Source organism: Rhinopithecus bieti, unplaced genomic scaffold (genome assembly GCF_001698545.2).
Source record: "Rhinopithecus bieti isolate Rb0 unplaced genomic scaffold, ASM169854v2 scaffold_38981, whole genome shotgun sequence".
Taxonomy (NCBI): domain Eukaryota; kingdom Metazoa; phylum Chordata; class Mammalia; order Primates; family Cercopithecidae; genus Rhinopithecus; species Rhinopithecus bieti.
Window position 1 is genome coordinate 2,343,965 of NW_016819573.1, and position 14,645 is coordinate 2,358,609.

General features: G+C 43.1%; 1 protein-coding gene and 1 pseudogene across 2 annotated transcripts in view; one reads left to right on the forward strand and one right to left on the reverse strand.

The window, feature by feature from the left end:
* The window catches only part of SACK1D (scaffolding CK1 anchoring protein D), a 25,186-nt gene extending 20,307 nt beyond the window's left edge, over positions 1–4,879 (forward strand). Inside the window, exon 4 of the mRNA XM_017859130.1 lies at positions 3,128–4,879. Within this exon, the coding sequence (XP_017714619.1) occupies positions 3,128–4,109 (982 nt within the window). The 3' untranslated portion in view covers positions 4,110–4,879. The remainder of the gene's footprint in view (positions 1–3,127) is intronic.
* A 2,333-nt stretch (positions 4,880–7,212) lies between these two features.
* LOC108519856 (haloacid dehalogenase-like hydrolase domain-containing protein 2 pseudogene) lies at positions 7,213–8,384 on the reverse strand (annotated as a pseudogene). Its single transcript, XR_001882742.1, has one exon. The product of XR_001882742.1 is annotated as a haloacid dehalogenase-like hydrolase domain-containing protein 2 pseudogene (transcript).
* Between the last annotated feature and the right edge of the window lie 6,261 nt (positions 8,385–14,645).

The window sequence follows — 14,645 nt, forward strand, 5'->3', positions numbered from 1 at the left end:
TTTTAAAAAGAAAACCCCATTTTTGAAGAAACATACAACCCTGAGTGATAATTACGTGTCAGCCCTGGGTAAAGGTAGAAATGTGAAGACTTGTGGAAGATGAAGCAGTAAGATCAAGAAAATTTTGACACCTTTTTAAACAATACTCTCATTGCTCAGAATAAAATTTGAACTTTCTTCACCAAAGAGGCTGTTGGAAAAAACAAATACAAACTCTTTTTCTTGGAATTTCCTTTTGTGAGAAGTTTATTAAAAAAAAAATTTTTTTTTAACCCAAGTAGGATTTATCTATATTAACCAAACTTAACTACAAATGGTTTTGGCTGTTCTAAAATATAAAACTACCCTCTTCAAATGAAATTGATGACAATGATAGCTTCCATTTGTTGAGGATGTTTTATAATCTTGGTGTTGGATAGGTGTTTTATTTACATTACCTCATCGAAGGCTTTCTTTTTTTTTTTTTTTTTTTTTGAGATGGAGTCTTGCTCTGTTGCTCAGGCTAGAGTGCAGTGGCACCATCTTAGCTCACTGCAACCTCTGCCTCTCAGGTTCAAGTGATTCCTGTGCCTCAGCCTCCCGAGTAGCTGGGACTACAGCCATGCCACCATGACTGGCTACTTTTTGTATTTTTAGTAGAGATAGTGTTTCACCGTGTTGGCCAGGATGGTCTCAGACTCCCGACCTCAAGTGATCCGCTGGCCTTGGCCTCCCACAGTGCTGGGGTTACAGGTGTGAGCCACTGCTCCTGGCCTCATTGAAGGCTTTCAAAAGAATCTTCCTTCTCAGGCTTTGAAGGCAGTTTTCAGGGGGACTTTGGATTAGCCAGATTTTTGGTTACAGGAGACAGAGTTGACTGTGTTTTATGATCTCTATTTGAAACCTATTTCCGGTACAAATACCACCATTAGTGGGGTGATGGCGAGTGTCAGCTAACTCTCAAACGTACTGACTTGAAGAACTTGGAAGGAAGCATAGGAAGTTACAGTTGGTTTTCAGTTCACCTTGACCTAGGACCCACACACTGATCAGAACACTGTCTCCTGGTTCTGATGTTTTCGAGTTGATTTTTGTTCTTAGGCAGGCTCTCCCTTTGAAGTCAACAATCTTGGCTTTCTTTTTTTTTTTTTTGAGACAGAGTCTTGCTTTGTTGTCTAGGCTGGAGTGTAGTTGCACGATCTCGGTTCACTGCCAGCTCCGCCTCCCGGGTTCACGCCATTCTCCTGCCTCAGCCTCCTGAGTAGCTGGGACTACAGGTGCCCGCCACCACGCCCGGCTAGTTTTTTTTTTTGTATTTTTAGTAGAGACTGGGTTTCACCGTGTTAGCCAGGATGGTCTCGATCTCCTGACCTCGTGATCCGCCTGCCTCGGCCTCCCAAAGTGCTAGGATTACAGGCGTGAGCTGCTGCACCCGGCCAGATCCTGGCTTTCTTACATGGTCTTTAGTAGCTGTCTCCCAAAGGGTGAAACTCTTTCACTCAGAATTGCTATAAATCCCTTCTGTCAGAATCCATTTGACAAAGAAAAAAGAAATCTCTAAAAAATTACTTGGCTCGGGTGGGATTACATGCCCAACCTGAATGAATCCCTGCATCCAAGGGAATAAGATACTCTGGCCAGTCTGGACCATATGCCTGCCCCTATTGTGGTTGGAGAGAGTATGATAATGAAAGCTTTCTGGGGTACAGATGGGTGTGAGTTCTGCTAGCAGACAAGGGAGGCGGGGAAGGGACACTGGACAGGCAAGGGCATATGGCCACTAATCAGCTCTAACATGTTTTGAGCCATGGTGTTTTGTGAAAATGGCAGCATAGCCCCATGACTGTGGGTCCTCCACTGTTAGTGAGGAAGACTGCTTCAACAGCCACAAGGACAAGCTTGAGGGCAGGAAGGCATGTTACCACTCAAACAGTAGCAAGGAGCAGGGCATTAGCAATTCATAGGGCCTGGGGCCTGATCTGGGGTCCATTAGTAGCTCCCCACTGTGATTATCCCTTTATCTGGTTTCCTTACCTTTAAAATGGGGGTGCTGGCCTAGTTTTCTTACCTTTAAAATGGGGATGCTGGCCTAAATACTTACAAGCCCTAGTTTTATTTTTAATTAATTAATTAGGCCGGGCGCGGTGGCTCAAGCCTGTAATCCCAGCACTTTGGGAGGCCGAGACTGGCGGATCACGAGGTCAGGAGATCGAGACCATCCTGGCTAACACGGTGAAAGCCCGTCTCTACTAAAAAATACAAAAATCTAGCCGGGCGAGGTGGTGGGCGCCTGTAGTCCCAGCTACTCCCTCCGGAGGCTGTGGCAGGAGAATGGCGTAAACCCGGGAGGCGGAGCTTGCAGTGAGCTGAGATCCGGCCACTGCACTCCAGCCTGGGCAACAGAGAGAGACTCCGTCTCAAAAAAAAAAAAAAAAAAAAAAAAAAAAAATTAATTTATTTTTTGACATGGAGCCTCACTCTGTCATAGAGTGTGCAGTGGCATGACCTCGGCTCACCACAACCTCTGCCTCCTGGGTTCAAGCAATTCTCCCACCTCAGCCTCCTGAGTAGCTAGAATTACAGGCATGCACCACCACGCCTGGCTAATTTTTTGTGTTTTTACTGGAGACAGGGTTTCCCCATGTTGAGCAGGTTGGTCTCGAATTCCTGACTTCAAGGGATCTGCCCGCTTTGGCCTCTCAAAGTGCTGGGATTACAATCGTGAGCCACCTCACCTGGCCCCCTTTCTAGTTTTTAAAAACTCTGAGGCAAGGACCAGGTAAGGTGGCTCATGCCTGTAATCCTAGCACTTTGGAAGGCTGAGGTTGGAGGACTGCTTGAGCCCACGAGTTCAAGACCAGTCTGAGCAATATAGCAAGACCCCATCTCAAAAAAAAAAAAAATCCCTCTGAGGCTGAGCATTTAGTGTGTTTGTTAAACAGATGGCCTTTTTACTTTTATGGTAATACATATATGTGTTATATATATGTTAAGGCTAGTTAAATGCATGCAAATGTTAGGTATTGTATCACCAAAGTTGTGACCCTTATGTGCCAAGATACCTGTGCTATATTATTCAGATGGACAGTGAGTAAACCAAAATTGCTCATCCTTACCAGCTGCTGTTTGTTTCTTTTTAATCCTTAAGTTTTACATGGACAGATGGCAAATTAAACAGCAGTAACTTGGTTATTCTGTCTGGCCAAGTGGTTGAACACTTTGATCTGGAGTTCCGAATCCTGTATGCCCAGTCCAAGCCCATCAGCCCCAAACTCCTGTCTCACTTCCAGAGCAGCAACAAGTTTGATCACCTCACCGACCGAAAACCACAGTCTAAGGAGCTCACCCTGGGCAACCTGCTGCGGATGCGGCTGGCTAGGCTCTCAAGTACTCCCAGGAAGGCGGACCTGGACCCAGAGATGCCCGCAGAGGGCAAGGCAGAGCGTAAGCCCCATGGCTGTGAGTCCTCCACTGTTAGTGAGGAAGACTACTTCAACAGCCACAGGGATGAGCTCCAGAGCAGAAAGGCCATTGACGCTGCCACTCAAACAGAGCCAGGAGAGGAGATGCCAAGGCTGAGTGTGAGTGAGGTGGGAACACAAACCAGCATCACCACAGCATGTGCTGGGACGCAGACTGCAGTCACCACCAGGATAGCAAGCTCTCAAACCATGGTTTGGTCCAGGTCGACCACCACTCAGACTGACATGGATGAGAACATTCTCTTTCCTCAAGGAACTCAATCTACAGAAGGGTCACCAGTCTCAAAAATGTCTGTATCGAGATCTTCCAGTTTGAAGTCTTCCTCCTCTGTGTCTTCCCAAGGCTCTGTGGCAAGCTCCACTGGCTCTCCCGCTTCCATCAGAGCCACTGACTTCCACAATCCTGGCTATCCCAAGTACCTGGGCACCCCCCACATGGAACTGTACTTGAGTGACTCACTTAGAAACTTGAACAAAGAGCGGCAATTCCACTTCGCTGGTATCAGGTCCCGGCTCAACCACATGCTGGCTCTGCTGTCAAGGAGAACACTCTTTACTGAAAACCACCTTGGCCTTCATTCTGGCAATTTCAGTAGAGTTCATTTGCTTGCTATTAGAGATGTAGCACTTTATCCTTCCTATCAGTAACTGCTCTGTGTTCAGACTCCTGGTTTCTTCCAGGCTTACAGTGGACATCATCAGCTTCCTGCTTTAAAAACTATCTATGATCCCTAATTGCCTTTCTTTTACCTTTTCTTTTACCTGACTTTGTCACCTTTGTTGTCTTTGAATTCTATAGGCTGCCTATTATTTTACATGCTTTGTTTTGTTTTTGTCATGTATGTACCAGGTATTGGTTTTATGGTTTAAACACTATGGATACAGGTTTTTTGGGGTTTTTTTTTGCACAATTTTAATAGTCATGCACTACATAATGATGTTTCGGTCAACGACAGACCACGTATATAATGGCAGTCCCGTAAGATTATAATGCCGTATTTTTACTATACCTTTTCTATGTTTAGATACAAATACTATGATGTTACAGTTGCCTACAGTATTCAGAGCAGTAACATGATGTACACGTTTGTAGCCCAGGAGAAGCTGGCTATACCATACAGTCTAGGTGTGTAGTAAGTTATACCATCTAGGGTTCCGTAAGTACACTCTGTGCTGTTTGCACAAGGACGAAGTCACCTAACAACACATTTCACAGAATGTATCCCTATCATTGGGCAACATGTGACTGTATTAATCTCTTAAGAAGAATGCTTAGGTGTTCTAACTCAGGTGAGAGATGAAATATGTTTTGCATTTTTCTTAGGTTGTATGCTCTTCTGCTTTAAAGGTTTGAATTACCAGCATTTTTGTGATCAAAATCCTATTTAGAAAAAATAAAACTACTTTTTGTTTATCTCTTTAGAGTATCTGTGTTCTTAGCATTAAATAAATATAAACTTGTGTTTCTGTACTTTTTTCCCCCTTCTCTGACACTTTTCTCTTTAAATCTGGGAATATGTCACAAATAAATGCATCTAATAGATAATAGGTATATAGGTATCTATATCTGAAGGTTTTTAAAATAGTGTCAGGGTGAGGAAGAAGTAGATGATCCAAACTATAGAAGGGAAAACAGATCCACTTAACCTTCGTTAGCATCATGAATATTGATGTTACTTTATAGTTTGAGTGAGGAAACTGGCCAGAAATAGCAGGCCTTTGCACATGCTCTGCCTTTTCTCTTTCCAAAGAAGAAGCCTGAGCTATTTCGGTAGGTCCTTGGTACTTTGGTACTCTGTTTGTCTACCAAAGGAGGCCTTAGTGTGTGTTCCTATATTCATTCCCAGTATTAACTCTGGTGGCCCCATGGGCCTCATTTCATCAGCTGGGTGTATTGACAGTGATTTACAATCTAATATCCTAGAGTAGGGGCAAAAGAGGACACTGACAATTATCCAGGTTTCCTGGTCCAGTGGCAGGCAATGTAACTGGTTTCTACACCCTGCTAATCAGGATTGGTATGGCTGTGGAATCCTGTTTTTGTTTCATTCTCATGGACAGACAAAAGGGAAGAGAGTTAAATAATGGCTTCATCCCTCTCCTGACTTAGCTACAGCAAACAAGATCTACAGCAGGGAAAGGCATCTGCCACATAAACTGCTGATGCACTTGGATCACGAGTGCCCCTACACTCACGCCTGTGCCAGGACTCCCTTAGGATGGTCAGGTTATTTACTGGGTTAGTGCTGTAATCTGTGGCTGTAAAGCAAATGTAAGGAAATTGATCCATGTCTCCTTAGAAGCAACTCTGAGCTAAGCCTGGAGTAAACATATTGTTACTTGAAATCATCTTGCAGACTTAGGTCACTTCATATGTGTCATCTTTGATCTTTGCAGCAATATAGCAGAGAGCTATGCAGGTTAGATAGCTGTTATTACCAATTTTCAGATGAAACTGAGGCTCTGATTAAGTAGCATATTCAAGATGGCATGGCTTGTAAATGGTGACACAAGAATTTAAACACAGGTTTCTAGATTCTAAGTGCAGTACTCTATTATACGACTATTTCTTTTTTTTTTTCACCAAACCACCATTTATTTAGCTTTGTTCCCTCCCATCCAAGACTGCTGATCTCTAAACAAGCATCAAAACCCGAAGCTCATTAACATCAGAGTGAGCTTCAATAAGATGAACACTACAATGATGTACAATTACATCCAATAATTCAATGCCCAAGAGCCCTGTAAAACTATTGCAAGGCCCAGGATTGTCACAGTATGCAAATACACTAGGAAAATCATTACCTGTTTAGTCCCCTTCATTTTGGTGGGTTTAACATGAGAATAATAATCCATGCTACAAGACGAGATTTCATTTTACAGCTGTAGTACCAAAGTACATAAAAGCTTGAATCTGTCCCAATAGCTTCTAAAAATTTTTTCCCATAGTGTCAGAGGCAAAAATAATGAAATCTTGCAAATGTACAAGTTAATAGCCCTAGTGGACCAACTTCAAAAATGCATGTCTATAAGAACATTACAGGCTTGATTTAGTTTCCTGCACTGTTCCTGTTAATAACAATGTCTAATTAAACATCTGTAAAATACTGATAGTTTTAATTTAATAAAATTTCAAAAACTGTTACACAGTGTAATAGTATCTGCAATGATAGGTTATTAATGCGGAAGTATTATTTTAATTAAAATTGGTTCTCAAATTTTAAATTAAGTCATCTCTGGCTAATGACAGAGAAAAAGAAAGTCACCCATGCTGGGAATAAAGTGAAAATTTAGTTTTCACATACTATTAAAGCAAATTCATCTGTATACTTGGGCTAAAGGATAATTCTCCATTGTTACTTTCTGTCTTCTCCCATTTGGCCGCACATATAGCTGGCTTTCACACGTTGTTACTTAGAACTACAGCCTAATGCCCTTTTAATACATTACTTTATAATTTATAAAAACCACCATTCAACTTTCCTTCACAGTCTGAAATCCCCCCTCCCTGTTTTCCATGAGGAGCAGCAGGGAACACTCTTCCTGTGGTAGCTCTCCCTGCAGCCTCGCCTCCTTGCGCCCTGATATTTAAAGGAATGCAGCAAAATCTCAGCTTTCCCTTTCTTTGGTCTCATCTTCAGTTACAAAATAAAAGAGATGTGTAAGGCTTACTGGCTGGCCGCAATTCAATACCTTTCTAATTAACGCACAACAAAAGAGGGTTAAAAAGCGATCAGCACTGACTGGTGTGTGTCTACCGATGCTGGCACTGAGTTGGTCAGGGATTCATTCCAGACAATAAGAAGCTGCGTTTCAAGTTGCTTCAGACGCACACATTGCTTCACAACAGGTGCTGCAGAATGTGGTCCACAGCATGAGGGAAACTCTCACAAGTAAAATAAGGAGGTGGTTTAATTTTTTCTTCATCTGATGCTCGGTATTTCCCAGTCTTTACTAAGATGCCCAGCATGCCAACATCCTGAGCCCCACCAACATCATCCCTGCAATCATCTCCTATCATGACAGCCTCCTCAGGTTCACAGCCAGTGCCTCGCAGTGCTTCCAAAAAGAACGTCTTCTCTGGTTTCCCCATGACTGTGGCTTTGGTATCTGTGGCATACTCTAAAGCAGTCACAAATGGTCCAGGCCCCAGGGCTAAGCCATCTTTCCTCTTGTAATACCTGGCTTTGTGGATTGCTATCAGAGGTGCTCCATCCAGGAGTAACCGGAATGCTTGATTCAGAATTTGATAATGAAAATGTTCTGGTGCCAATCCTATGACCACAGCATTAGGATCACTTGTTTGTATTCCTTTGAAATCAGGTAGTGCCCGATCATCAACTAGCAGCATGGGTCTGACTTGTTTCTGCTCTAGTAAACTTCTGGCTGCAGTCAGAGATGTGAATATTTCATTTTCAGAGATAACAAATTCCAATTTTCTCAACCTTTCCAACAGGTGTTGCTTGCTCTCTGGTCGTATTGGTCACAAACCTAATGATTACAGAAGCACCACATAACCTTTTAAGAGCTTCCTGTGCGCCTGGCACAGCTGCATCTTCAATGTGAAGTGTGCCACTGAGATCTACCAAAACAGCTTCTAATGCACGGCGTGCTGCCATCCTTCATTCCCCACACTCCGTACGCCGTCCTCAGGAAAGGCCCCCGCTAATGGCAAAACCAGCCAGCCACACTGGCCGCAGGTTCCTCTCAGCCGGGATAAAAAGCCCCGCAGCCAACTATTTCTTTACATGGAGTATGGAGGCAGGAGAGAGTGTACCTTGAGAAATGGCAGTTACTGCAATGGTGAATGGAAAATTAAAACAGCCTCATTAACAAATGTAAGTACAAAGTCCTAATCTGTAATAATTCTTTTTGTTTGTTTTTGAAACAGTCTTGTTTTGGTGCTCAGGCTGGAGCTCAGTGGCACAATCACAGCTCACTTTTTTGTTTTTTTTTTTTTTGCAAAGGCGGAGTCTCACTATGGTGCCTAGGCTGCTCTTAAACTCCTGGGCTCAAGTGATCCTCTTGCCTCAGTCCCTCAAAGTGCTGGGATTACAGGCATGAGCTACTGCACCCAGCTTGCGATAATGTATTTTAATGCAGTTTGAAATTTTAACTCAATGTTCTAGGGAACTATTAATAGGATTACATAACAAAGGTTCTGTGTTTAGTGTGAGAAACTGGGCCAAATAAATTTAAACAAGGTTCTTTAATGCAGGACTATTCAGAGTTCTGAAGTAATGATCACAGTGAATTTCTCAGAACAGGGCAGGTATATGGCCTACCACAAACTTACCTGACCACAGAGTGCTCTTTTTGTGGAGCAGGACTCAAAATCTTTATTCTCTGAGAGTGTGGCCAACAATTAGAAATAAGAGCAAGAGATACATGGAGTCCCAAGAAAATGACTCAGTCTCTCAGAGTAAGCAAAGTTTTTCTGGAGTCGAGTCCAGAAAGTATCATTTATAGGGCAGAGTTTTTCAAAGTGAGATCTGAGGACCACCTGCATCAGTCTTGGGGTGTTTGGGTGCTTGCATTTAAAATGCTGATTACTGGTTCCACTCTCAGGGGAGCCGGGGGTGAGTATGGCAGCCTATGTAGTTCAAAAATATTTGTTATCCCTCCCTGGGAGAAAATTATATTCCTCTGTCTACTGTCAGATTTGGCCATCGCAGACTTAGCTGTAAATATTTCAGCATATATATCTAAAAGATAACTGTTTTAGAAAACATAACCAGGGCCAGGCGTGGCAGCTCATGCCTGTAATCCCAGCACTTTGAGAGGCCGAGGCGGGCAGATCACGAGGTCAGGAGTTCAAGACCAGCCTGGCCAACATAGTGAACCCCGTCTTTACTAAAAATACAAAAATTAGCCGGGCATGGTGGTGTGTGCCTGTAGTCCCAGCTACTCGGGAGGCTGAGGCAGGAGAACGGTGTGAACCTGGGAGATGGAGGTGGTGGTGAGCACTCCAGCCTGGGTGACAGACCGAGACTCCATTTCAAAAAACAACAAAAAAGAAAACATAACCACTCTACCACTGTCACACCTAAACAACTTTGATAAAAACTTATCAAATAAACATTCAGTGTTTAAATTCAGTTGTCTAATTTTTTTCCCCCTGATGGTTTGTTTGAATTAGAGGTTGATCCATGCAGGGTTGACATTCTCCTATTAAACTTAAAGGAATCAACTGAAGAGGTAGCCGGCCACCCCACCTCTGTAGGCAGTTGGGCTGGGGAGTATCTGTCGTTTACTTACGGGACTTAAAGTGACTGACAAGAAAAGCTAGGGTACAAGGTTGTGTAAATGAAAAGTTACATAAAGGAAACCCAAGAGTGAGGGATGCAAAGTGGAGTCTGGAATGAGGCTTGAAGAGCACACCATGACATACACACCTATTTCATGAGGCCACACGTTTAAGCTTTTCAATAGTGAAGACAGAGAAACCTGGTCAGATACACCATTCGCAGTGTCCTGAAGATTAAAGTAAATCCAGATACAGAAAGGACAATTATTCCCCATGGTGGCATGTGCCTGTAGTCCTAGGTATTTGGAGGGCTGAGGCGGGAGAATGGCTTGAGCCAGGAAGGACGAGGCAGTAGTAAGCTGTGATGGCACCACTGCCCTCCAGCCTGGGTGACAGAGTGAGACCCTATCTCTAAAACAACAAAATTGTTCCGGGCGCTAAGATGAGAATTTCTTTCAAGGATCGTTTTCTAAAAATGATACTTATAAAAATGACATTCTGGTAATCACATTCCAATAATAAACAATGACAGATACTCTGAGGCATGCCCATACCCTGAACTCTGCAGGGGCAGTTGTCTGAAGCAATAAATGAGGTGAATATATTCAGGTGTATTCTGTGACCATGGACTACATACCTTATGTTGAATATGTTTAGATCAACATTGTTAGGCTAAGTTTACACACACACCTAGATGTATGCCCCAGTTTGCCTGGCAGAGTTCCAGTTGGTGCCTCTTATCCCCAAGTCCCATCTGGTTAACACCTCCTTTTATTCTCAAAAGTGTCCCAGTTTGAACATTAAAGTATATAGTCGTCCTATACAGAAAGCACCTCGCAGACCTAAGGAGGCCATCCCCAATTCACCCAACTTCACAGAATTGTGTGTCCCTCAGGCCAAAGAGACAGAGGCTCCTCTGGCTGCCGAATCCTTTCCAGTGGATCTTTCCACAACTCCGTACCCGAATCTTTGAAGCTGCATCAGCACTTGTGCTTATGGTAATAACTGTGTGAACGTGATCATTTGTGTGCAAACCAACAAACCAGACAGGTTTACATATGTTACAACAAGTTGTGGAAGACCGCACTTTAGACTCTCGGGAAAATCCTGATATAATGCAATTTAGTAAAGCAATTCTGCAAAGGACCACCACTTTTCAGTCTGGGGGATGGCTGCCTCTCATCTAGCTTGATGGTGGCAACCAAAGCGCAGTTAGTGTTTTTCTTAGGAAGCTAAAAGTTGTAGCAAGTGGATACATGGGTGGTTGCAATGGACATCTATTATTTTTGCTTCATTCATTCAATCATTCATCCTCTGGTAATCTCACCCTCAGATTTCCCTCTGAGGAAAGTTCTGTTTCCAACTCTCAGTCCACGTGGTTCTGCTGAAGCTGACCTAACCTGACCCTGGATGTGGAACGTGGGACCAAGGCCTAAGTCAATTAGTACATTAGATTCCCTGGCTTAGTGATTGATTTAGGGATGGATACATGGCCTGTCAGGAATACTTTGCCAAGGAATTTTGGAAAGAGGTTTAATGCTTAAGAGGATGTGGTGGCTAAAACTGGCATGGCCACTTTGTTACCATGTTACACCTGAATCAGCAGAAGGTGGATCAATATGATCAGAAAGAATCCTGACGCAGCTGCGTCTCAAGTCAGAACTACTCTTGGATTTTATTTTATTTTATATTATTTTATATTCTATTCTATTCTATTCTATTCTATTCTATTCTATTCTATTCTATTCTATTCTATTCTATTATTTTATTTTTGAGACAGAGTCTCGCTCTGTGCCCAGGCTAGAGTGCAGCAGCACGATCTCAGCTCACTGCAAGCTCCGCCTCCCGGGTTCACGCCATTCTCCTGCCTCAGCCTCCTGAGTAGCTGGGACTACAGGTGCCGCTACCACGCCCGGCTAATTTTTTTTTTTTTTTTTTGTATTTTTAGTAGAGACGGGGTTTCACCGTGTTAGCCAGGATGGTCTGGATCTCCTGACCTCGTGATCCGCCCGCCCTGGCCTCCCAAAGTGCTGGGATTACAGGCGTGAGCCATCATGCCCGGCCTTATTTTTATTTTTTATTTTTTTTGGAGACAGAGTTTCACTCTGTCTGGAGAGCAACGGTGTGATCTCAGCTTACTGCAACTTCTGACTCCCGGGTTCAAGCAATTCTCCTGCCTCAGCCTCCCGAGTAGCTAGGATTACAGGCGTGCACCACCATGCCTGGCTAATTTTTTTGGTATTATTAGTAGAGACTGGCTTTCACCATGTTGGCCAAGATGGTCTCGAACTCCTGACCTCAGGTGATCCACCTGCCTCAGCCTCCCAAAGTGCTGGGATTATAGGTGTGAGCCACTGTGCCAAGCCAGACTTTTTAGTTTACATGAGCCATTTCTGCTTAAGAGAGGTTGAGTTGGATTTTCTATCACTTATATCCATAAACGTCTTAACTGATATAAAAATGAAAACCCTAAATTCTATGCCTTCCTGAACATGATCAATGGGTTTAGTCTGGAAATATTTCCAAGCAAAAAATACCCTTTATCATAGGCACAGAAAAACTTCCATATTGTAATATGATTTTGAGGAACATTATCTTTCTGGAAAGCTTATCATTTGGAAGTTGCAAAATACACCTTTATGTAACAAAATGATTACACTTTTATGGAATTGTTGGCAATGAACTAAATAAATTCTGGATGCCATCTCAAGAAATATCAGTTTTAATTTTAGGACTGTTATTTTAGCCCATTCTTTCTGAAAATAATTAGGAAGACTAAGAATCTGTTGAGACCATTCCTAATTTGTGGAAATAAAACCACAACATCAACATGTAAGTTACTACTTAAGTGTTTTCTCTAACAGAAGTCTGTGTAGGCAAAATAACCCCTTGGGGAGAGTTGGACTTTGAGAACTTTCTAAGGCAGATGAACTAATTTTCTTCTAGGAGAGTGTAGCTCTAATGATTTTAAAAGGCACATGTGGTTGAGCAAACACTGGCCTGGGAATTAGAAAGCCCGAGTTCTAGTTTTAATTCTGATACTAAATTAACTCATTGATTCTGACCAAGTCCTTTTAACTTCCATGTACCTCACTTTCCTGTAAGACAAGAAATTCAGGTGAGGTGTTAAGTATGGTCTCCTCCAGCTTTAAAATTATGATCCACGAGACCAGCCTGGCCAACACGGGGAAACTCCATCTCTACTAAAAATACAAAAATTAGCCGGGCGTGGTGGTGCGTGCCTGTAGTCCCAGCTACTCGGGAAGCTGAGGCAAGAGAATCACTTGAACCCGGGGGCGGGGAGGTTGCAGTGAGATGAGATCTCACCACTGCACGCCAGCCTAGGCAACAGAGCAAGACTCCATCTGAAAAAGAAAAAAGATGATGATCTAATAATACAGGCATGGCCAATTTACCATATCTTCATAAACAGGAAGGTTTCATTATATGAGTAATAGATAAAATAGAGAAGTTATTTTATTTTTTTTTTTAATATTTTTTGAGAAGGAGTCTCACTCTGTCACCCAGGCTGGAGCGCAGTGGTGGATCTCTGCTCATTGCAACCTCTGCCTTCCGTGTTCAACCGATTCTCCTGCCTCATCCTCCCAAGTGGCTGGGATTACAGGTACGTATCACCACACCCGGCTAATTTTTTTGTATTTCTAGTAGGGACAGAATTTCGCCATGTTGGCCAGGCTGGTCTCGAACTCTTACCTCAGTTGATCTGCCTACCTCGGACTCCCAAAGTGCTGGGATTACAGGTGTGAGCCACCGTGCCCGGCCATGAAATAATCTTAAAAGTGGCATTTATTTCATTTTGCCTTATATTCATGTATAAACCTTGGTTTCCATATTTGGGCTGTTAGTAAAATAAGACAAAATTAAACAAGGAAAATCAATGTCATGAAGAACTAAAACTAAACCTAAAGCATGATGTTTATCTATACATTACTCAATAGGCACTTGTTATTGGGCTACGAATGTGAATGTGACATGGTCCTCGTCCTCAGTATTCCCTGTGTAATAATGGCGGCAGGTAAACTACAGGTCAACTAAAACTAAGCCTAAAGCATGATGTTTATCTATACGTTACTCAACAGGCACTTGTTATTGGGCTACGAAAGTGACATGGTCCTCGTCGTCAGTAAGTTCCCTGTGTAATAGTGGCGGCAGGTAAACTACAGGTCACTTTTCTCACAAAAGCGAGAATACAGGTTCCTAGACTACAAGAGGAATGTTTAAGTTGGATAGATAATTTAGAGCTGGCCCTTTAAGGTATAATTTAAAGGATGGATGGAGAATTCTAGGCAGAGGGATTAACAGGTATTGAGTCCCTATATTAATTACTACAAAGATAAATCAAAGGAGATTATTTGTTAAATGAACCTATGCAAGTAAATTCAGATTTTTTCCCCCTGGTGGATTCGCTGTTTGAGTTGAGGTAATGAGAGCTAACACTGATTCAGTGCCTGCTATGTTTTGCACTGTTAGGTACTTTACATGTTATCTCATTTAATACCTCTTTAAACCTCATTTACAACTAAAATTAAATGACAGCTAGGAGCTAGGAAATGGCAAAGTTAGGATTCCAAGTCTGGACTGGCTGTCCACAAAAGCCCTTGCTCTTGCCGTAATGATGCCACTTATTTCAAAGAATTCAGGCCGGGCGCGGTGGCTCAAGCCTGTAATCCCAGCACTTTGGGAGGCCGAGACGGGCGGATCACGAGGTCAGGAGTTTGAGACCATCTGGCTAACACGTTGAAACCCCGTCTCTACTAAAAAATACAAAAAGCTAGCCGGGCGAAGTGGCGGGCGCCTGTAGTCCCAGCCACTCGGGAGGCTGAGGCAGGAGAATGGCGTAAACCCGGAAGGCGGAGCTTGAAGTGAGCTGATATCGGGCCGCTTCACTCCAGCCAGGGCCACAGAGAAAAACTGCG